Source organism: Buteo buteo, chromosome 24 (assembly GCF_964188355.1).
Source record: "Buteo buteo chromosome 24, bButBut1.hap1.1, whole genome shotgun sequence".
NCBI lineage: Eukaryota > Metazoa > Chordata > Aves > Accipitriformes > Accipitridae > Buteo > Buteo buteo.
This window is the reverse complement of record NC_134194.1, coordinates 17,148,315-17,171,588: the sequence shown is the minus strand read 5'-3', so window position 1 is coordinate 17,171,588 and position 23,274 is coordinate 17,148,315. Positions and strand designations below refer to the sequence as shown.

Sequence of the window (23,274 nt, the reverse complement as noted above, 5' to 3'; positions counted from 1 at the left end):
TAGGAGGGTTTCCTGGAGGTGCTCTTGGGTGTTCTGAGTTCAGTCCTTAAACTCTACAGACTGAAGCAGAGCAGCCCTGGGCATGGGCCTATGGGGTTTGGTTCCTGCACAGAGCATTGCTCTGAGCTGTGCCCATGACCCCTCTTGTCTGCCTCTGTACCTGCAGCTTCTGAAGCCATGCTCCTGTTCTCTCCTTTTCTTACTCTCCTTTCTTCCTGCCCCCCTCCTTTCCTTCCTTCTTCCCTTTCCTTCCTTCTTTTCTCTACTAAGGAGGTGCTGCTCCCCTAGAGCATCTTCCCTTACCACAACCCCACCCCAACAGACACAGACACATCCAGTTGTTTCGTCCCTTTATTGTCACTCCACAGAGAACAGCTACATCCTCTGCACAGGCTTAATCCCCAGGATGTCGAATCCTTTGGCCATGATGGTGGCAGTGGCTTCACACAGCAGCAGCCTCCACATGTTCACCTTCACAATCTGGCCTGCAAAACACCAACACAGGAGCTGGAGCAGCTGCTCAGAACAACTAACACCGCCTTCCCCAGGGGAACCCCATCCACCCACAACCTGGCCCTGGGGCTGAGCTCCCTCCTGTTCTCCCCAAGCCAGGCAGACTGACCAGCCCTTTTGTTTTCAGGTACCTGGCTGCTCACAACTCTCTACTCAACCTTCCTGCTCACATGCAGATGATGACACAGGCTGTGCCAGCCACCTTCAGTCCTCCCCCATGGACAACACTTGTTCTGCAGCAGCAAGTAGTGTGAGAACGGCCTTCCCAGCGCAGGGAAACCCCCCTGCACATTGACTGTACCATGGTATGTGACACAGGCACACACAGCACCCCTAAGGCAACACTCACCACTCTGCCTGTCCTTCTCAACGCAGTAGCAGTTGTCGTAGAACTCGGTGAAGGTGGTGGCCAGCTCGTAAAGGTAGTCACAGAGCGTGTGCAATAACAAGTCCTCCAGGATCTTCTGCAGGATCTCAGGGAACCTAAGGATGCACTTGCCCAGTTTCCACTCCTTCTCATGGTCAAGGATGAGCACCTCCTCCCTGGCCGCCTTCCGCAGCATCTGCTCATCAATATTGGCCAGGCGAGCAATAGCCCTGAAATGGTCCAAAACATAGTCTGCTTGTGAGGGTCCCACTGCTCAACCTGCCCGAGGGCCAGCCTGCAAGTTGGTCACGTGTCTGGCTTGTCTCAGGGCTAGCACTGGCCACCCGCTGACCTCCTCAATTGCCCGGTCCTGGGTTACCAGGCCAGAAGACGACAGCCAGCCCTGGGAATGCATGGGGAGGCACTGCCCTCAGAGCAATCCAGCAGGGCACTGCAGGGGAACAGGGAAGGATGTGCTCTGGGCACATGTGTCGGCAAGGACAGCTGATGCTGCCAAGCAAACCAGGGCTCAGGGTACCAGAAAAATTGTGTGGGGCACAGCGACACCCAAGGTGAGCAGCTGCTGGAACGCAGGCTCGCCCCTCTCTGACCACCTAAGTCCTCTAATGGAATTACCAGAAACTCCCACAGTTCCCGCCCTGCTAGCTAAAGGGCCGGGGTGCGTGTTGCACCGAGGAGCCCTGTTTCAGATTGCAGAGGACACCATTTCCAATGACAAATAAAATTTTGCCTATGGTACATAGCAGTGTAGCTGCCTTCTCTTACCAACTACACCCAACAGCACTGATGCAAATAAGTCACCCCTTTCCCCACATCTCCCTCTGTGACAAAGATGCAGAGAGCATCACAGACCAACTCCAGGCAACTCCCTGCACGCTCAACCTACCTGATCCGTGTGAAGGCGTACAGCAAATATGCAGCTGTGTTTCCTCGGTCATCCAGCATCTTGTCAAAGGAGAATACGTAATCGTTTAGTCTGTTGTGGGAGAGATCTGCATATTTAATACATCCAAAAGCGACTGATGTCTGGGCAGCTTTCAGCTCTTCTGCCGTGAGGACCTGTTGCAATTTCAAAACAGGTGACAGTCAGGAGGAAGAATGCTACATTGGCACTACAAACTGCAACAGGCAGCCTTGGCCACTCAGTATGGCTCAAGGGGAAAGCCCTGGCTGCTGAGGGGGTTTTACCCATGTGGTGCTCAGTGAAAGGCTCACACCCACTTTTCCGCCTCAAGACACCAGATAACCCCATATCCACCCCTCACTTCTCCTGCCATCAAATGGCACTGCAGCCTGCCAAGGTTAAGGCTGACTCCCTCTACTCCTGAAGGCCTGCAGGACTTCTGTGCCCCATGATGCCATAGAGGTTTGATGACCATGCTGTGCTCCTGCTTCTTACAAATTGCACATACACATAACAAACACTTGGCCCTCCTACCCTTATAGAGCATTTTGGGCAGTCCAAACACTCACAAAACCCCTCTCTGGTGGAACAGCGCCCTGTCAGCATGGCAAAGCACTTTGTGTCTGACTCATATGAGCCCTTGGGAGATTTTCAAGGTGTTTTTTTCCTGTACTTCCTTGGGTTCCTGTTTAAAAAGAGACCTTTCACCCTACACTGCACAGCACCAAGGAGCTGCACTTCCCAATTCCACTGCCTCACACAGCGCTTCGGCAGAGTTTGGTCCGTCTGTTCCATTCCATGTTCTCTCCAGGCCATCAGGATCCAAGACAGACAGAAATCTCATTAAGCAAAGGGCTTCCAGCAAACTCAGCCTCCAAGTGAAAGGGTGAAGCCTGATGCTAAAGCCCCCTGCAGATACCCAGCCGTCCATCACCAGAAGTCACTGCTAGCCCAGCAGGCCAAGGCTGCAACTTTATATTCTGCCACCACCTCCTGCATCCTGGGGGAGTTGCCACTGTTGCGATCACACCAGTGAGACCTGATGGTACCTGCAAGGCCAGCTACCCTGCCAGGCCCAGTTCTCCTCCCCCGTCCTTGAAAAGCTCTGCAGTACGAGCCAGAGGCCAGCATGCTGCCTGCAGCTCACATTTTCTCACTGCTGTGTACTCAGGGATGCTCTTCTTTCCCCATGACATGCTACCAAATAACAACACTGATTGTGTACACAACCCACGGCATCTCCTGGGCAGTTTGGCAGTGTCCATATTCTCAGGTCACATCTAGAATGCGGAAACCACAAGTCTGTGAACAAATCTGGGAAGTTCTCAGGAAAGATAAGCAATTTGTCACAACTACCTTGTCCCGTTCCTTGTCTTTCAGCTTGTCCATGGCTCTTTTCAGCCCTTCTTCCAGCAGGTCTATGAGACGCACTGTATCCCCTGAACGAGTTTTGAACTTCTTCCTGAAACAACACAGCCAAAATGACCACCTGCCTAAAGAGGCAAAATACTCCCACAAAACTTGGGAACCTTGGGTAACACCCATCGGGTGGCTGGGAGGGGTGACCAGGAAGGCTCCAACAGTTAGAACCGTCCCAGTTCCAGACATGAGGCAGGACACAATACCAGTGCCAGACCCCTGCCCAGCCCAGCAAGTCACCTTTACTTTTATAACAAAGCTACAGCAATACCACCCAGACTGTAATGGCACGTGACCGTCAGAGCACGTTGGTTTAGTCACACCTTCACAGAGGCACAAGAACAACTCTGGAGCACAAGGACCTGGCTTGCAGACCAGGACACAGAGGTTCTCTTCCCAAACATTCATTTCATCTACCCTGAGCAGGTAGACAATAATGGAAATCATGGCCTTTACCGTTGCCATCTCCCAGTATTCACGTCAGCTTCCACTGCACATTCTACCAGTGCCCCTCCCCAAATGCCAGGCAGCGGAAGCCAGGCCCAGGACGGAACCTGACCACAGCACCACTGACTATGTGGATCAAGGACCCATGACACACAATGAAATGACACAGTTACGAATAACAGCATGGGATGCAGTGCTTTAGGTTTTGGGGTTTTTTTGGCATACCACATACATACTTGTCAACAAACAAGAGCAAGTCTTCTGCATTCACTCAAACATCCTCTTCACAGTACATACAGAGGAAAATCTACATCCAAAGACTTACTTGTCTTCTCCCAGCACCACTCCGAATGCGGCATGGGCCACTCTGGTTACTTTGGGATCGTACCAGCCGATCATCTGTCCAGCTGCAAACACTGTTTGCAAATGCACCGACTGCAAGGAACAAATACCAACAACTGGTTCTTAACCCACTCCTCCAGGTACTCCAGGAAATTTTCTTCCCAGCTTTATCACCTTCACAGTGCTGCTTTCACAATGAGACTTAAAATGTTTCTAGCTCCACAAATAAATTCCACTTCAGAAAGGTCAAGCTTTCAAAGAGTTTTCCTGGCTTACAGAAGCAGCAACTGGCAAACTCCCATCACTGCTCAGATACGGAGCTGACAACCTTGCATTTCCTCAGGTAAGGACAGACCCAACTATAAGCAGTACAAATCTCATTCCAGACTCATCTGTTGAGATCTAGGCTTCACACACCTCCAGTGGTAACTGGGTCTCTTCCTAATCAATCGGTTCTAGGGGCTCTTCATGGAGACTGCCAGCCACCAAACTAGATTCACCATTACACCAATAAGGACAAGAGTAAATAATACCAACCACACTGAAAACCCTACAGCATTCTGCCTATGTTACTGTTGCATCTGTCATTTAACACACTTTATGATGATCTGTATCAGCAGCAACAGCAGAGGTTGTCTTACTCACCTGGCCGCTATCGACAACATATATAAGGATATCAGCCTTCTCTTCGCACAGCCTGTGTTTAAGAGCAGCTAAGTCAGATGTGTCATATGTGTAACCTCCATCTGATTTCATGATCGTCAATGGGACAGGGAAACCTGGGACAAACACGATCTTGCGGCCATCATCAACCTGGACAAATCCTAGAAAAGCAATGGAAAACATTCTGTGTCATATTGCATAGGGAGGTTTGTGGGCCAGCACAGGCAGAAACACTTCCCTTCCCAGATGCTACCAGAAAGAAAAGGCCATGCACTCACATTATCAAATAATTAATGGCTCAAAATACAAAAAATCCTAAATGAGAACTCCCTTGCCATCCAAGTTGCATTCTGTACTGCGCTTCCAGAACTCAAGATTATGCACAAGGAAGCAGATCTATACAGATCTGGCCTTACCAGAAAAGACCTAATTGGACTTAAAAACTCCTGTCGCTAGCATCCAGATCCACCTTTACAGCCACAAAAACAACGTCACAAAGTATGGCATTAAAGGCAACAGAAACTCTACAGAGATGCAGCGAAGACTTAGCACAAAGTCCTTCAGAGATAAGACTAGTCAGAACACTTCAGATGGTGAGACTCAAGAACTGCCAAATCCAGACAGGAACACATAAAACCAGAGACTTGTTACTCTCCATTTGGCTTCTTGCCAGTCTCAAAGTCAACATGATCCAAAAATGCCACTGTCTTCACAGAGATTTCTCAAAGTTCTCATACAGTCACAACACTAAGACTGTGAAGTCTGTCATATATTGCTCCTTGACTATTTACTAAGGATACAGTAAATTTCAGTAGCTCCTCATGCTATTGCCTACAAATATCACCAACAAACTGCTTTTGGTGTCAGCAAGAAAGATTCAAGCTTTCTGGAATAATACTTGTAAAAATCAATTCTGCTAATGCTTCTCTGTAAGGAAGTAACACAGAAGATCCACTCAGGAAATGTGGCTAAGAGCAAGGGTGGAGAACATGCAACTTGAAAAACATCAGTCCTAAGCCTCGCTGAATAGGAGTGAGGTTACATCGCTCATCCTGACAGCTGCAGAATTTCTGACTCTCAGACCAAAAGCCTCACCTTTATCTTCAAATTCTTTCACGATGTCTTTCATCATCTCGTGGTAGAATGATTCCCCTCTCTCTATGAGTGTGATGTCCAAGCAGTTGTAGATTTTCTGGAACTCTTGAGGAGGGAAACACAACAAAATACTTCCATTAAGTGCACACAGTGAGAATTAGTGGCATACGCTTACCAATGGGCATAGCAAGTTCCTAAAGACATTTTCCATCTCTTCGTCAAGCCATCAGACTAGGAATCAGACTGGACTCGGGAGACAAAAGATTTTGCTGAAAGCCTCCACAGATAGGCCAGTACTTTGGTTGTATTGGCTATTTTCTTTAAGCTTCTCATAGCAGTGCAGCACTGATTTTAAAAAGAAAACTAGAGGATGGACTCAGACGTAAAGGTGAGGAAAGCTACACTGTTCTACTGCTGAGACATGTTTCCGAATCTGGCAAAGTCACCTTTCCGTGACACGTCACAGATCAGCTCCCACGCTTTAATGAAGTCTGGGTTTTTGCTCTGCAGCAGCACCACACATTGGTAGGCACGTTTCTTAAATTCCTCCTCTGTGTCAAACCTCCTCTTGGATTCCTACGGTAAAACACACCACATGAAACAGCACCACTTTCTCCCCTGAAACATGCTAACGTTCATGACAGGCTGTCCAAGCGTGCTCATCTCAAAAGACAGAGAGGCAGCATGCTTACAAAGTCCTTTGATCGTGCCCCATGCAGACAACTCAATACCAAATACTGCAATTCATACCCAGTGGCAGGTTATTGCAATAATCTATTAACAGTGATTCAGTTCTTCTGTTTCTCCAAAACTATGCTGCAATTTAAGATCCTCAATCTGCTTTTCAGATGTTGACATAAATATCCCATTTATTTGCTACAAATACCTTGTAAAAAGCTTGGAGATCCCCAATGGGAGGAGAAACAGTTAAGTAGTCCGGAAATTTGTCTTGGAGGTGAGCAATGAGCATTCCAAACTGGGTGCCCCAATCTCCTAAATGGTTTAACCTTGAGGCAATCAAAGAGCACAATAATAATGATTTCTCAAACATATGCTTTCAAATACAGACATTTTAAAAATATATATTCTAAAGGAAGAAACACACATAATATCAGAAACCAAAACCAGGCAAGCCCCCCCCAGTTTCACTGCAATGAAGCTGGTGCCCATCTTGATTCCTAACCCTGCTACACTTGCTCGGGTTAGTATCTTACTACACATAAAGGATTATTTGTTATGTGCTTATAAACAAAGACCAATACCGACCAAAGCACAGAGACAGGTATTGTGTAAATTTAGCCAAACAAGCCCACTGCACCCAAAAATCAACGCTCACCTCAAAACATCATAACCTGCAAATTCGAACAGTCGGCACATACTTTCTCCAATGATGGTAGACCGCAGGTGGCCAACATGCATCTCCTTTGCAATGTTAGGGGATGAAAAATCCACCACCACCTTAGACACAGTACCAAAGGAAAAAATGGATAAAAGGCAGCAGTCATGACCACACCCCACGTTTAATCTGTGTTTTGTTGGGGTGGGGATAGGGGGGAACAAGGCCCCCCTCCGCGGACACTCACACCTTGTGCTGCCGACAGCACACAGCAACAGAGAAGGCCCAGCGGGGGACATCAGAGCAGGCTTCCAGCCTGGGGCTCTGCCGCACCCGCCCAGCAGAGGGTCAGGGATCACTCCCAGGCTGACCTTGGCACAACATGCTGTCCCTGCGGAGCCCCCTTCCACACCCACGAGAGACACACCAGGTACGGGCAGCCTATCCCACGGCCCCCACTCCCTAAGTCCTGTCGCATTGACTCTGCTCTAACAACCAGCTGACTCAACACTGCTCAACAAATCGCTTCAGGGGGGAATTTCAAAGCTCCTGCAGTCCGGCACGTTTCATCTATGTGGGAGCAGGATGCCTACGCACTTACTGCTGTACCTTTTTCCTTTTGCCAACAGCTGGTGGTTGAACTCCATTCATCAATAAACTGCTCAGCTGCTTCGACACAAAATCCTTTCTCAAGTGGACATTGATAAAACCTTTAGAGGAGAAAACCAGCAATGAGTGCTGGGGTTGCAGAAGTGCCTCAAACCACTTTTTGTTTCCTTCCCCCTTGGATTTCTGTTTCCACGCATCAAAGACAAGAGCATATGAAGTTAGCTTGACAAAACAAATTTTTCAGTGACAGGACAACAAAGCTGTCACTAGAAGACAATTTCTGTTCCCAGATTACAGGAGTCTGTTTCACACCACTATGGCTTTTACTGCAGGACTTAGATGCTGCAAGCTAGTCCACTGACGTAACTCCTTTTTGCACACTGTCACTCAAAGGTGAATTTATAAAACCACTTTTTTATGAGAAAATAAATAAACTTGCCAGGGTTTGCAGAATGCAAAACCAAATCCTGCTTTGTCTCCTTTTTTTTAAATTAATATCCTAAAACATATAGTTTCACCTGGGATAATCCATGCTTGTGGGACGACACTGTTTTACTTCTCCTGCTTCACAGAGCTAATGAACAAGCTTCTGCCCAAGCACTTGAAGGGCTGTGCCGTGTGATTTTTGTGTTTATGCTGAAGCCCTAAGGAATATGAGCCCTTGTATTTCTTCCTGGGTCACAGGGACAAAACAGATGCAGCAATTAATAACCTCCATGCTACTCCAGCACCTCAGTGCTGAGAGGACAAGGTCTCTTCATCATGCAAGCAACAGTGAGAAGGGCATATTGATTTTTGCTGTGATTTCATGATTGTGGCCTGATACTCATCACCAATATTTGAAGGGGAAAAGCTGGTCCCTTAAGGATCAGTGGAAAAATTGCTAATTAAAGGGCTCAGGATTGCACTTGCCAATTCTAGTACAGAGGTAGATTTGCTGCTGCTGCACAAGTCTGAGGGCTACAAAGCTCACCAAAACAGAAGTAGCTAATTCTCCTTGTAATTGCAGTTTTAAATCACAAATTAGTTGAACTCAACTCAGCTTCCCTGATCAACATCCAGTATAAAATCACCCCATCAGCACTAAAACATACAAAGGGCGTAACATGAAACTATCTTACCAGGACCGGCAATTTCAACCTTCTCAATGCATTCATTGGCAGGAATATTTTTTGATATTTTCTCAGCGATTTCTCTTGGGCTAACCTTCTGTTCCTTGGTTTTGAGCAGTATCTGAAACACAACAAGAAGACCAAGTAAAATTCAATCATGCAAAACATTCTACAGAGTGAAACAGAAAGCACAGATACTGCGACATTGAAAATCCTCATGATCCTTTAGCTTCATAATGCAGAGACACACAAACAAAACTATCTCTAGCAAATTTTACAGATTACATCAGCTCTCTCCACACAGCAGGAGTCTTAACTAGACCCAACACGTTCACTCCTTTCTGCTAAGGGCAATTAAAGGGTAGTTCTTATGTCAGGAGAAAATCTTCCCAGCTATTTTTCAAAACCTGTTAAGTGGTTTGCAAATTTGTATTTCCCTAAGCTAGTGAAAGGGACAAACTCTTTAAAGATCAACATAGCTGGCACAATCCTTCACACTGCTTCAAAATCCTGTTCATCAGTCTCACGGGTATCCTCAGCTCTACCAGCATTCATATTTGAAGTTTCGAACTGTGCCTACTGTAGATGCTGAGTGTGGTTTCAAAACAAGTCTGCTGATTTATGATTAAAAGCATCCAAAGCAAACTGCCTTCAGTCCCACCTTAGACTCAAACTTAATAAATAAATAAAATCCAACAACCCAAGCAACCAAAGATAATCCTAACACTGCCCAATCTTCTTCAAAGAGCATCAGAAAAACTGCTGGTAAAGTAGCTCTCCTTCTCCCTCCAGACATAAATGGCCCACTGTGAGGAACTCAAGTAGCACGATGCACGTTCACATAAAATGATAGCATCAGAATGGCTTGGGCTGGAAAGGACCTTCAAAGATTGTCTAGTCCAACTCCACAGTTTCTCTCTCCATTCCCAAAGCATCTTCTCACACAGCTTTTTGCAAGTCTTACTAAAACACCCTTTAGGAGGGTTCTGTGAGCTAGCCCAACCTGTCCCTTGCAAAACACTACATTCATACTGCATAAAATTACCACAACTATTTGTTTCCAAGCACATGATTCCCCATTCTTACTGTGAAGTGTTTGAAAATAATCTATCACCTCACTCCCATCAGGGCCACAAAGAGCATGTACCTCTTTGTCAGCTCAGAACTCATACTCACTACTGCTTGTATTTGCTCACTTGCAGTCTGCTGCAAAATGTGACTTCTTAAGTTTCAGCTTCCTGTTTAACCTGCCATACTGTTGATCATAACAGGATCCTTACAAGATGGTAAAGGCTTAGAATAGGCAAGAAAAGAAAACCTCCTTAGCCTTTAATGCTACTCAAAGTGCAAACTACAGGAAAAATAAACGCAAAACCAGATTACGGGCATGTTATACCAGATTACAGGCATGCTACCTGAATCATTCCAGAAACAGTGACCTACTCCTGTTACTCTAAGGAGCAAGCAGAGCTCCTGGCTCAAACCCCAGGCATTAATATGCTAATGAGCTCCCGGGGAAACAATATGCATTTGTGAGGGCTGTTTCCACATCGGGGCACTGCAGGGAGAGGTTGCTGCCTGGCACGTACCAGTGCTGACTGCGAGTCACGGCACCTCCTGCTCCTCTGGCAGTCAGGGTGACCGGTGTTTCAGCTCTGCACAGGGGACTCCCTGGGGGAGCCAGGCTCTATGGGGAGACGCACACCACAGTCAAATCCCTAAAACTCAGGCTGACAGAAAGTACATAACCTGCTGCTCTCAGAGGGAAATGACTGAACCGCATCCCCTGGCTCCGCTGTGCTGATACGCTCCGAGTATGCTGCATGTGCAAGTATTGCCAAGCTCAGGCCCAGCTCACATGGCGTGCCTTTCCAGGGAACAAACTCTGCAGCCAAGCCCAATACTAGGAACCCTTATTCACCAGTACAGCTGACAATCTGGAACTTGAAACCCTGGCTTGAAGGGGACCGTTCAGACACTGAGTTATGTGAACAACGTCAACACTGAGAAGCCAGGACTGCTCGAGAATCCCAACCGCGACTTAATTGGGGTAAAGCAGCGGTCAAAAAAATGGCAAAGCTCTGAAAGCCCCTGTCAGTGCAGTCACCCAGGGTGCTCCTCTGGCTGGAGCCCAGTCACAATATGCTAACGAGACCAAGGGAAGACGACGCATATTTGTGAGGGCTGTTTCCGCCTTGGCACTTCAGACCAAGAGCCTGCTGGCTGGCACGTATCGATGCTGCCCGGGAGTCAAACTCATTGTAGCAGGACAACAGACACAGTGGCTGCAGATGACAACCTGGGAGAGTAGAATTTCACGTGTGTTGGTGCAAGCTAGATGTCAAAATTACCAGTCTAATAGATTAATAAAGGTGAATTGACAACAGAACACTTAAAAAAACCCCTCAAAACAAGAAAAACAAAATAAGTTGCTTCTGTTGAGATTGCAAAATAAAAGAACTGTAATTACAAAGAGTCTACCTATTCACTCAAAGGCATCAGTGCATTGAAAGTTTGGGTGCTTTAGCACCTAAGCTAGAATGCACTACCTTCTTTCTCCCCCACCTCCTGGTTTTACTTCAGCACAGTCCCAGCCCACTGAGCAACTCCTGAAGCGTCACTCATTCTGTTCGGGTCCTCCTCGGCCAAATACTTTCCAGAAAGCAGGAGTGCCATAATTTTCAAAGTAACTGTTGATACTAGCCAGGTTAAAAAAAGCCCTCACTCCTTCCTTTGCACACACTTAACAGGTGTTCTGTAAAGTGGAACCACTCCTACAGTTGCCTGAAAACCTCCAAGATCAGAACATCCTAACAAAAGCCCCACGTTTCCTGCCTTTTGCTCAATTAAAAGAAAATAGTGATGCCACCAACCATAGATGTGGGATTGCCCACACAGCCAACCCTCAGCAAATGCTTGGATAACAACACCCAATAAGATAGGAACATGAGCACAAAAAGTGTGCAGAATGGCGCACTCAAATCTGTCTGAAAGAGCATTTGTCACAAGACTGAAAATGCTTAAAGGAACACAACAACAATCAGCCAAATTTGGCTGTAACCAGGGAATTAACAAGACACTTTGTCGTGGTTTAACCCCAGCCAGCAACTAAGCACCACGCAGCCGCTCACTCCCCCCCCCGCCCCCTCCACCTAGTGGGATGGGGGACAAAATCAGGAAAAGATGTAAAACTTGTGGGTTGAGATAAGAACGGTTTAATAGAACAGAAAAGAAGAAACTAATAATGATAATTACAACACTAATAAAATGACAACAGTAATAATAAAAGGATTGGAATGTACAAATGATGCACAGTGCAGTTGTTCACCACCTGCCGATCGATGCCCAGTTAGTCCCTGAGCGGCGATTCCCCTGCCAGTTCCTATACTAGATGTGACGTCCCATGGTATGGAATACCCTGTTGGCCACTTTGGGTCAGGTGCCCTGGCTGTGTCCTGTGCCAGCTTCTTGTGCCCCTCCAGCTTTCTCACTGGCTGGGCATGAGAAGCTGAAAAATCCTTGACTTTAGACTAAACACTACTGAGCAACAACTGAAAACATCAGTTATCAACATTCTTCCATACTGAACTCAAAACATAGCACTGTACAAGCCACCAGGAAGACGATTAACTCTATCCCAGCTGAAACCAGAACACACTTTTGAAACAAAGGAGTCGGAGCAGCAAGAAGCACAGTACCTGAGCAGTCGTCTACACGTGGCTGGACACTGTGAGAAGGTGCGCAGGCCCGACAATGACCCCCACTGCCAGCTGCCGCCAGTGGCCCGCGCCGGAGCTCGCAGAGAGCAGTTGAGGATGCAGCACGCAGGGACCCGCGCCCCAGCCGGGCGCAGAGGGGAGCGCCTGGGCTCCTTCTCACTGCCGTGTGCATCGGTGGGTGGCAAGAAGCTGCAGCACCCACCCCAACAGAAGGTGTGGGCAACGAGGGGAACCCGCACTCCCAGAGACAGGGTGCGTGTTTGTAACCCACCTGCCCTGCGAGAAATGGGGGGGCATGCACAGAACTCTGTGCAAATGTGTGTGGGGACATTATACTTTTCTGGCATTACAGAAGAGTATTTAGAGATCTGTAGGTGTTTATCAACATTTTGTAACTGTTCAGAATTGTGATTTATTGTTTTGCTGATATTAGTTCCAAACATATAGCTCACTAATTGGTAGTTAATTGCACATCATTAGTAAATCAATGCAGCACTGAAATCCTGATTTGATTTAGATGCCACGAACTGAGCAGTTTTTCTGTGTGACACACACGTAACTCTCTCATACCAGCCATCTAAACAGAGGTTTAAAAGTCTACTCTGTGAAGGCCAATGCTTCCCTTAAAATGCTGTTAGACACTCACTGAATTCGCAGCCCAGAGGCCTGCAACAAGCTGAAATAGGTCCAATATTGCAACTCTCACTGTGTTGTCCATCACTTAGCTGCCAACAGACAACATCCCCATTTTTTTTTTTCTCTTTATAAGATTGTTTGGATTTACCTGTGTTATGCCCATGGCGCTGTTACACTGGTAATCCCCAAATTTGGGCTGCTGACTTGGCGTCACCACTAATGGAGGGTTTTCTAAATCTGGGTAGGCAGCCTGAATAGCAGCTCCAAAGATCTCCTGAAGACAGCTGTTGATATTAATCATGCTTTTTGCTGTTTTACTTCTTTCCTCCTGAAGGCTCTGAAAAAAACAAAATCCAGAAGGCTAAATTCACAACATCTGAGGAGCCGTTACATCCTCCTTTTTTCCTTGGCTGCCTGGCAAAGCATGGCTGACAGATTGGGCTGACACCTCTAGGCACAGGAGCAACATATGCAACATAAAAATCAAGTAATTCAAGAGCTGCTTTTCCCTTTGAACCTCGCAGCACAAACACTTCCCCTGAATGCAGGGCTGCATTACTTCCCACACCTTTGTCAGTGATCCTGGTAGAGACCTCGGCTGGGCTGCCCGTTACATGACTAGCCAAGACTTGGCGGTGTGGGCTTATTAACCTATGGACATTTTTCATAAAGTAGGTTTCTGTTTAAGGAACCAAGAAATATCTGATGTGCCACCAACAATTAAGGTGTCAGAATGCAGAGTGAGCATGCTGTCACACATCACTAGCTTTAACAAACTGACATCATTTATTTAGCTTGTCTTAATGAGAACAAAACCCACATGCTACAGCATTAATTCTTTATTCCCTTACCTTTTGAAGGAAATTTAACCGATACTTAAGTTTTGCGTTTTCGTCTCGCAACCCTTCCAGACTCGGGGAGACTCCCAAGCATCCAAAGTTCTTCAGACGCTCAATTTCTGCAGTTAACAACTTGATCTCGTTTTCCTGAAAAGCAAATTAAATTGTCACACAGTAATTCTTGGACTGGGGGGACAGAAGGCGAGGAGCTACAACATCTCAGATACAGTTCTAGTTTTGCCTCATAAAAGTAACAGCAATGACATGCAAGTTGAATAATTCCAAACAATTAATGTTTAAAGGTGGTTTCTATTTGTGTCAAAACCAGGGATCCTGAAACATTTTTAGTAAGTCAATGCGATAATAATCTCACAAATATCAAGACAAAAATGCAAGACAGACAACAGGTCATGCTAATAAATATATTCCCCAAATAAGCACTTTCTCCAGCTTTTTTAATCTAATAAAGATGTCAAATGATTTGACTCAAAATTCTCTAAAGCCTCCTTCAGCCAGTTTCACCATCTCACAGGCCACAATTTCTCTTCCAGAGGATGAAACCACAATCACTCATGCAACTCCAGCAAGCTCAAACACCAACTGGAGACAGAAATGCCACTAAGTACAGCGTGCTGCTTCGTAGGGGAAGTGATAGGGCCTTTTCTGCGGCGTGTGCTCACTTCCACCTTGCCACACAACCCTTCCTTCCCTACCTCCAGTGTGGCTTCTCCCTTAAAACTGACGTAAGGGATTCAGGAGCAATCAGGAATTTCAGGTGAACCTCTGTGCTCCAAATAAACAAACTTCCCTACGCTTCCCCACGTCCCTCCAGACTTCACAGCCTGGGACACAGGCAAATGCTTCAACAGGCAGTCTTAGCCCAATGGCTGGAGGCTGCCACAAGGAGCAGTAATTTTCCTCATCCCACCCCCTGAAGTATCTGAAACTTCATCTCTGTTGTCCGTCTCTTGTCCTCTCCTGTAATAGGCTTTGTGCCCGTCAGCCACAAACCTGGCTCACAAATAGAAGTTTGGAAGCTACTGAAAATTTAAGCGACTCAAACGCTGCTATGGAGGGAGAGGCAGCTGGAAGAGGCAGCGAGCACTCCCCACCCTGGCTCGCCAGCCCCTCCTCAGACTCATTTAGGCTCTCCCCTACTAGAACTCCCACAGCAGGAGGCAGCTCAGGCCACTACTGTAGTCAAATAGGCCACCAGACCTTATCAAAAAGGGCTCATTTACTTTGCTGCTCTTGAAACAATCAGAATATTTAATTAAGGAAAAAAAATGGGCCATCAAGTTTCCTGGTTTTATATGGCCACCTGAATAACAGCTCCCATAAGTGCCACTATAACTAACTGCAGATGTTCAAAAAACCTAAGCTGAGCCAAAACAATCTTAAGATCGGCCTATTTGTGGACCAATCTGAAAATCAGTACTTTTGAGGTCATTCTTCATTTGTGCTTCAGCTTCCAGCACGCTTTTTTTACAGCCTCATGGTCTCCTCTGAGGCAGAAGAGGATGCTTCCTGCAGGTTCAGATGTGAAGAACACAACTTTGAGAAAAAATACCTTTATCAAAATCTCTGGTTTGGCACTTAGCCAACTAAAATCATTGAACGGCACAGCTGTAGCTCAAAAATAACTCACTTCAAATAGTCCATTGCAGCTTTTCCTTTTGCAGCCTATTAATTCTTTTTTTAACCCAAGGCAGATCACCCCTCCAAATCAGGCTGTTTTTTTCTCACATACATATATGTACCTTCTCCCATATAACCACCAGAAAAAATATATTTTTTTTTTATTTTCAACTTTTCTTACTGGCCTGACTTGGTAGCATTTCGTATAACTTACAGACCCATTTGAAAAACTTTCAGACTGAACTTCAAGTTTAAAATAGCGCAAGACAGATTTCATTGCATTGTTTTACAGTTGTTTCACTGTAAGTTTAAGGAATCGTTATTGCTATAAACTGACTTAAAGGAACATTGGAGCAGTGACGTATGCTTTAAGAAAGCACAAAGATATCTTCTACTCTTAATATCACATTTTCCGTAAATTCTGTGTCCACCCAGTATCACCTTCTCTCTAGCAAAGCCACCAGCTTCAGGACAGATTAGCAAGACCCTTAGGAGAGTTTTGCATTGAGGACAAACATTGTCCAGATCCAGAAATTTGCATTCTGCTTTTGAAATTAAAATCACTACATATCTGAGCCAACAAGCAGCTCACACATGTTCCTCCTGCATTAAAAGAATCCCCCAAAGCTATAGCCACCGAGATATTTCAGTACCGTTGGCAAACTTTACAGAACAGAAATTGGATTTGGATTTTTCTCCATAATCACAGATACCTCTTGCCACCCAAGTTAAGACTTGCAGGAGGCGAGATGACCAGTATCTTACTGGAGCTTCTTTCCATATCGGTAAACTACAAGAGAGGATGAGGAAAGGGTTTTATCCACGTGCACGGCCAGAACCCAGAACAAGGGTTCCTGGGAATCACCGACCCCTGGGGCAGACATCTGGCCCAAACAGTTTTTCCCACACAAAACTAGGGTGACAATTAGTATTCTAATTGCTTGGATGTAGCCAGGAGGTAAAAAGCTCTAAAGCAATGACATGGTTCATTAAGTCTTATCTACTTTTTTCCCATGACTGCACCAAATCAGCAAATTCACAGCACAGACACCTGCAGATAGGAGGCATTCAGGCTGGCCCCATTCCAGATTTGACCAAGCCCAACATGTCAGCCCAGACTGTCACGTTTTCCTATCATGTTTTGTGCTCCTCTTCTTCTGAGAGTTTCAGTAGCAGTCCCTACGTTAACTTGAGTGTGAACTGAAAGCAAAAGGTTTCACCATGGTGGCCAGGCTGCCTACCCCAATATTGCTGCTGCCATTTAAATCTCCTTTTTGTGCTCATCAACAGCTAACACAGATGATGAAGTGAACTCTTCATTCATAACCACCTAGCAGAAAAGCCTGAACTCAGCAATGATTACACTGAGTTCCAGAATCGATGGGGTTAAGATCACAGCAGCTGGGCTGGGACAGCCACACAGCCGAGTACAGCTAACAGCTCCAGAACTGGCAACAAGGGCACCCTGGTTCATGGGCCAGTCAGGAGGGGAACGCCACTCACGACCTCCCTCTCTCTGGTGATCAGCAATAGGACACCAGGAAACGGAATGAAGCTGCATCAGGGGAAGTTCAGGTGGGACATTAGGAAAAGGTTCTTCACCGAGAGGGTGGTGTGTCACTGGAACAGGCTCCCCAAGGAAGCGGTCACAGCACCAGGCCTCTCAGAGTTCAAGGAGTGTCTGGATGACACTCTTAGTCATATGGTTCAGTTTTAGGTAGCCCTACGAGGAGCAGGGAGTTGCACTCAATGATCTTTATGGGTCTTGTTGCCAAGCTCGCCTGGAAAAAGGTCTTTAGACATTTGCACATTATAAATGCCCCTTATCACAGCAACCTGTGATAAAGCTAATTCTCTAGCAAATCATCTATGAATGCTGGATGTTATTAAAGGGTTACTATAAATTCTAAATTCTTTCTGAAAAACAAACTACGACGTTAAACTACAGATACCCCTTGTAACTCCTCTCTCACAGTACCATCCAAGTGAGGAAAGGAGACACCATCAATACACCTCTGATCTACAAAACATGTGACTGGGAAAAGGAAGGAAAAAGCTGCTGTTCAGGACATAAAGTGTCACCCCCTGGATTATTCTGCCTGCACAGCCCTGGACATATCACAACTTGTCAGTAAAGGGTCATACCTGATGACCACCTCACGAGAAGCTGCGGGAATTACATGAGGCCATGCTGACATCTCCAGGGGCTCTTTGGTCAGCTGAGTGCTAGAAATCTTCCCCTCACCTGTGAATACAAGAAAACTATAGCTTTTTCAATAGGACCAAAATAATCCTTACATTTTACCTTAGCACATAAGAATGTCTTCTAAGGACCCCTCTGAATTAACACGAAACTTACATAAGCCTCTGTCTCTGGACTTTAAATTGGTAGTGCTTTTCTCCATCACATTTAAACAAAATAAAGAGAGAAAATGGCCTGAGAAAGCATGGCAAAGGGGTCACAGCACGTCTCTTCCTTCCCCTCCTTCTTGCTTCCTGCACAGTTTGTACCTCTGCTACTACTTTGCCAAGCCTTTGCTGAGCCAGCTCAGTGCAATAACTCAGCACGCACTCTTTTGTTCTTTATTGGGTTATTTTCCCGAAAAACTAATGATTCCTGCCAGCTGGCTCACGATGGGCTCCAGGGCGTGCTGGAGCTGTCACCAGGGAGCACATGGCTGGGAGCGAGGTGACAGGTAGATTCAGGCTCAGTAATCCCACATGGCCTCCATTAGCCTCCTGGAGTTAAAAAGCTGAACACTGTCCCTCTTGCTTTGCTTCAGAGTGACTGGAATTTGTTTGTGGACTAAAGACCAGACAGCAGTGACAGCAAAGGGAGAACCAGCTTGCCACAATACCCGAGATGCCCTTCCTCTCCTGAGCAGCTACAAAGGAGAAACGCAAAAACAAAGGCAAAAAGGAGTTGCAGAGATTCAACAGCCAGATTTATTATCTCAGTATTTTACGGTGGTGCCTACTGTATGTTTGAATTCTGAGTAGAAAACGTACCTAAAAGTTGCTCCAGAACACATGTATATAGCAGCCAAAAAACCACAAGCCACACGTCCAGAATCTCTCACTAACATGTTCTTGGGGCAACATAGGAGAAGTTAACCTGTAGGATTCAGAGTTTTCCTAGAGCTGCCTCTGTGCTCTACTGTCAATAACACTCATTGGCTAGGATAGACTCGGCAGTCCAATTTATTTATTATTACTACAGCCACTGCAAAGGGAAAGGGTTGTCACCATCTTTCTTCCTAACCCAAAGCACCTCATGGTTGCAATAACGCTGTGTGAGAAAGCCAGGACTGCCATTAGCGTACCTGTCCTCCAAGAGGTCCTCTAAAAGCGCTTCCCTGGCTGCTCTGGGCTCCCAGGACCCGCCGGGCTCAGGGCTGCCCTTCCCAGTGCAGGAGGCCCTCCTGCCCGTCACCTCGCCTGGCAGCAGGGTGATCCTTGCACGGCCGCCACAGCGAGCAGCCAGCGAAAGGACCAGCACAAGGAGCGAGGGTGGTAACACACCAAGCTGTGTTTGACAGCTCCCTGCTGCTTTTTTTCCAGAAGTTTTTTGCAGAATTTCACCTTGACCCCTCAGCCTCGCTGAAAAGTGCTAAGAGCTGAACCACACGCCCAGACCTCACAACACAGGGTCTCAGGGACGAGAGGGTGCTTTTGCTCGACGTTTTGCCTCAAGAAAAACGAAAGAAGCCGAGGAAGGCGCTTCAGCCCCCACTCGCCTTCCGCCTTTCCGTCCGAGACCGGCCCAGCCCCGCCGACACCCGCCCCTCCCGCCAGGCTCCGGTGAGTTTCCAGCGGGGGAGTCCCCCCCCCGGCCGCAGCCCCCTGCCCGGCGGGCTCAGCCGCCACCTGCGGCCCCCCCCGCGATCCCCGGGACCTCCAACGCCTCCCCCCGCGGGAGGCCGCCGCGGACGCGCCCGCCGGGCCCCGCTCCGTCCCCGGCCGAGGCGGGCGGGGCGGCCTGCGCGGAGCCGGTCCCGCCAGGGAGCCGGCGGGGCAGCGGCCGACCCCGGGCTGGCCCCGGCCGTGCCGTGCCGGGCCGTGCCGCGCTCCCCGTCCCCGTCCCCGCACCTGCCGCGCCAGCCGAGCTGCGGACTGCGCCACCCGCGCCTCCATCCTCCACCGGCCGGAAGCGGAAGTAGCGGAAGCGGAAACTGCGTGAGGAGGGGAAAGCGAGGCTCCAAGGCGGCGGCAGCGCCCCCGGGCGGCGCGGAGGGCGCGGGCAGCGTCCTGCGTCTGACGTCAGCCCCGCCACGGGCGGCGTGGCTGGCGGCGGGGGGGGCGGTACCGGGGCCCCGGTGTGCGCGCTCCGTTACAGCTCTTCGGCGGGGAAGGGCTGACCCGAACCGCCCACCGACCCCAGCCCCCCGTGACCAGAACGTGTCCGAGAACCTTCCAGGCCCCGGCTGGGAAGCGGAGGCCTGGCCTTGGCTCGGGCCGTCCGTCCGCGGCGGCCCAAAGCGCAGCAACCGCCGGCGAACTCCTGGGAGAAGGCAGAAAAGGGCAGGGCGGGCGTGCGGGGCGAGACGGCAACGAGTGTTCCGGGGCTGGCGGCCAGGAAGGTTCCTCGGGAGAGCCGTGAAGGAGAGGCTGGGCGCGAAGATGGCGGGGCTGGGGCCGGCGACGCGTCAAGTGGCTCTTGCCCAGCTGTGGGCAAATTAACATTGTTCTGTAACGACCCAGGGAGCAGGTGAGCTCCGTCTCCAGCACCTTTAGTAAAACCTGTATTTAGAAGAAAAAAGAAAATCCCAGGAGCACCAAAGTTACTCCGGTTATGTCCTCTAGCTGCGTCTCAAAAACGCCTGGTCTGAAGGACTTACACAGCTTTTAGTGTGTCTTGCTCTGCAATTCCAGCCAGTGACAGGAGAAAAACACCCCCAACAATTTAGGTACCAGTTGATGAGAAGATTCACGCAAGACAAAAAGCGAGAAAGCAGGTTTGTCCAGAAAGGTCACTTTATTGGAAAAACCTAAAATGGACTTAAAACCTGCAGCCCTCCTCCCACAGCAGTGGTTTCAATGGGCTCCCCAAGTTACCTTAACAGACCCATTACAGACATGAGCTGCAGTACAAATGTTAAAAGTGCAAGTATTCTGAACTTCACACCCACTTTTATGACCTGGCAGGAAACACAAAAGCTTCACAGCTCACAGAGAATTCGTTCACAGCACTTGGCAGTCAAAACTGGCTCCCTGCATTCCCCACAGGGTACAAAAAACATCACTCAGAGGAGAGTCCGATGCAGAACATCATACAAGGTAGGGGTGAGGTTCCTTCAGATTTATTTTATTGCAGTAAAACCTCTAAAAGGTAGAGCTGTACAAAAAGTCTAAACAGCATTATTTAAGAATAACAGCACCTTACGCTGCATTTGTTCTTATTTAAAATTCTATTTCCCAAAAATACATTCCTAAATATACAAACTATACAATCTTGTCACTTTAATGCTGGTTTCTGTGATGATATAACTTTAACCTAAAAATCTTCAAAACATCCACATACTGACAAAAGCTCTAATATACAAATGCCTTGGTACCTTCATAATACCACATAAATAACTTCAAAACCCAAACTGCATTTGTAGAATTGTCCGGAAAGCAAATACTTTATGGCGATCACACATCGTCTGCAGAGAGCGTTGGAATGTTTATCCTCGGCCGTGTGAAAAATGCCATTTTCTCTCTAAAAAAGGATGATCAGTTGTTAATGCAACGGAATTCTTGCCAGAAATGTCCATCATCCACATTAAAATTTATCCCACCAGCTGTCACCACAAGGAGCAGCAGCACGTTCTCTCACAACCTACACCTCTTATTTACATATAAGACATGAGGCACCCTTGCAGTTAAACTCACAACACTGACCTTAGCAAAAAGCCGTTTCGGAAAGGCTCAGCTTTTTGGCTTTCTAGGCATGTTACTTAGGGAAGCAAAGGGCTGCTTCTGTATGAAACAAAGGATTTGTGAATTTGTTGCCAGGTGGGGAATGATTTGGAGTACTGCCGGTTGCTTTGAGATCACATGCAGAGCTGCAGCTAGTTTCCCCAACTCTCAGACCTTATACTTTGATATAAAAATACGGAAGTTTTTGTTTAAGCAGAACAGTTAACTACTTCTACAAAGATTAGCTTTCCTCATCAGCATCTTAGTCATCCGCAGAAAAATCACGGTAGCAGTCAATTTTGCCTCCCCTTTAGCAGTGACCTGTAATTACCTGAATGACTGTACTTCCAGAGGCTCCTTCCGACTCTGCCCTCGCAGCCTGTGGACATCCTTGGCAGCAGCTCTCATCATTTTATCGGCCTTGAGCTCACACTTGTGTTCTGTTTTTTCCACCTAAACAAATAATCAAAAAGAGCTGTTTGTGTTTCCAGGGGGAATCATTTTATCTCAACTAATCTCCAAATACAGCAGTATTTCAGCTGCGGGTCTAAGAGGTTTGGAAGCTGCTGACTCTGGAAATCACAAGCCACAGAAGCTAAAGTGAAGGCTTGTTAGCTAACCATTGTAATGGAGAGAGCTCTTTGTAAGGTCGTCTTCCAGCCCTTTGATAAAAATTATGGGTGCTATCTGCACCTTCTTTCTATCTTCTTGATCTATTTTTTTAAGCCAGCTCATGCAAGAACGTGGCAACCCATGTTCCAGCTGTGCCCCAAAGAGCACCTTGTACCAACTCACTCCTACACCCGGTGCCATCATAACTTAGTTTCTGCCTGGTGTCAGCAGAGGTGCCCTGATAAATCACAGAAGTTGAGAAGGAGGCCTGTACATGAGGGAGAGCATGATGTAGACAGAGTAAGGTAAGTGCTAACCGTGACACACCACACCTACTACAGACTGGGAGGCTGCACATGACAAAACAGATGGCATTTGTGACTTCTTGTATTTGCACCTGGCTCTAAGGCACAGAAATCTCTGCTGGTAAATGCATGGGTTTGGGACTAACAGAACTCTACAGGAAGTTAAAGAGAGAACAAACTCCTGCAAAGAACAAAAAGTGCAGCATCTGAGGGATGAAGATAATCAGCTATGGAATAACACTTTTTTTTTTTTTTTTTTTTTTAAAAGAACAAATTTGACAGAAGGCTGCCCACCTTGCTCATCAACTACCCAGGCTTATTCAGACATTTCTGAAGCTTTACCTACCCTATCTGTAAATACATTCCTTTTGAAGCTAATGATTTGTATTTAAATGCTCTCCAGAAAAGTGATAATGCAATGAAAGACAACTTCCATAGAAGCAAACAAAATTGTTTAATGAACTGTTTGTTGAAATCCTTGGCAATTAGTTCCATCTCCCTTCCATCCCTGCCCTGCAGTCCACCCTTCATAAGCAGAAAGATAGATACTATTAAGCTCTTAAAGCCAGAAAGTGCTATCTGCTATCATCTGACTTATATCATCACTTCATATGCATAAGGATCCTATTCTAAAGCCACGCACAAGTTTTATGCAGCCATTATTTCTCTTAGAAGCAGCAAAAGACATAACTGCTACCTTCCTAACCCTTGTATCTGTGGGAAGGCAGGCACAGACTCTGCAGTTTGTAAATACCACACCTGAGAATAGCCAGACACTCAAGGACTGCAGCTTCCA

At 47.1% G+C, this 23,274-nt stretch overlaps 3 protein-coding genes across 6 annotated transcripts in view; 1 reads left to right on the top strand and 2 right to left on the bottom strand.

Moving 5' to 3' along the window:
• Positions 1 to 856, top strand: part of LOC142044479 (rho GTPase-activating protein 7-like) — a 63,769-nt gene extending 62,913 nt beyond the window's left edge. For both annotated transcript variants that reach the window (XM_075057013.1, XM_075057011.1), the window contains one exon: positions 641 to 856. The gene's annotated coding sequence lies outside the window, so the exon portion shown is untranslated. The remainder of the gene's footprint in view (positions 1 to 640) is intronic.
• RARS1 (arginyl-tRNA synthetase 1) lies at positions 338 to 19,817 on the bottom strand. 2 transcript variants are annotated; one of them, XM_075057015.1, is made up of 16 exons: positions 19,750 to 19,817; positions 17,806 to 17,905; positions 14,035 to 14,169; positions 13,332 to 13,520; positions 8,838 to 8,949; positions 7,717 to 7,817; positions 7,108 to 7,229; positions 6,658 to 6,778; positions 6,218 to 6,347; positions 5,772 to 5,876; positions 4,659 to 4,837; positions 3,997 to 4,106; positions 3,162 to 3,267; positions 1,788 to 1,960; positions 863 to 1,110; positions 338 to 485 (listed from the first exon to the last, which is right to left on the bottom strand). In XM_075057015.1, exons 4-16 carry the CDS (start codon positions 13,482 to 13,484, stop codon positions 376 to 378), a joined length of 1,770 nt encoding a protein of 589 aa, XP_074913116.1. In that variant the 5' UTR covers positions 13,485 to 13,520; positions 14,035 to 14,169; positions 17,806 to 17,905; positions 19,750 to 19,817; the 3' UTR covers positions 338 to 375. The 2 variants fall into 2 exon arrangements, with proteins under 2 accessions (XP_074913116.1, XP_074913115.1); XM_075057014.1 differs by lacking the exon at positions 17,806 to 17,905 and having other exon boundaries at positions 19,750 to 19,815.
• An 811-nt stretch (positions 19,818 to 20,628) lies between these two features.
• Positions 20,629 to 23,274, bottom strand: part of WWC1 (WW and C2 domain containing 1) — a 74,605-nt gene continuing 71,959 nt past the window's right edge. For both annotated transcript variants that reach the window (XM_075056615.1, XM_075056614.1), the window contains 2 exons: positions 21,893 to 22,014; positions 20,629 to 21,361 (listed from right to left, as the gene is read on the bottom strand). In XM_075056615.1, the coding sequence (XP_074912716.1) occupies positions 21,295 to 21,361; positions 21,893 to 22,014 (189 nt within the window). In that variant the 3' untranslated portion in view covers positions 20,629 to 21,294. The remainder of the gene's footprint in view (positions 21,362 to 21,892; positions 22,015 to 23,274) is intronic.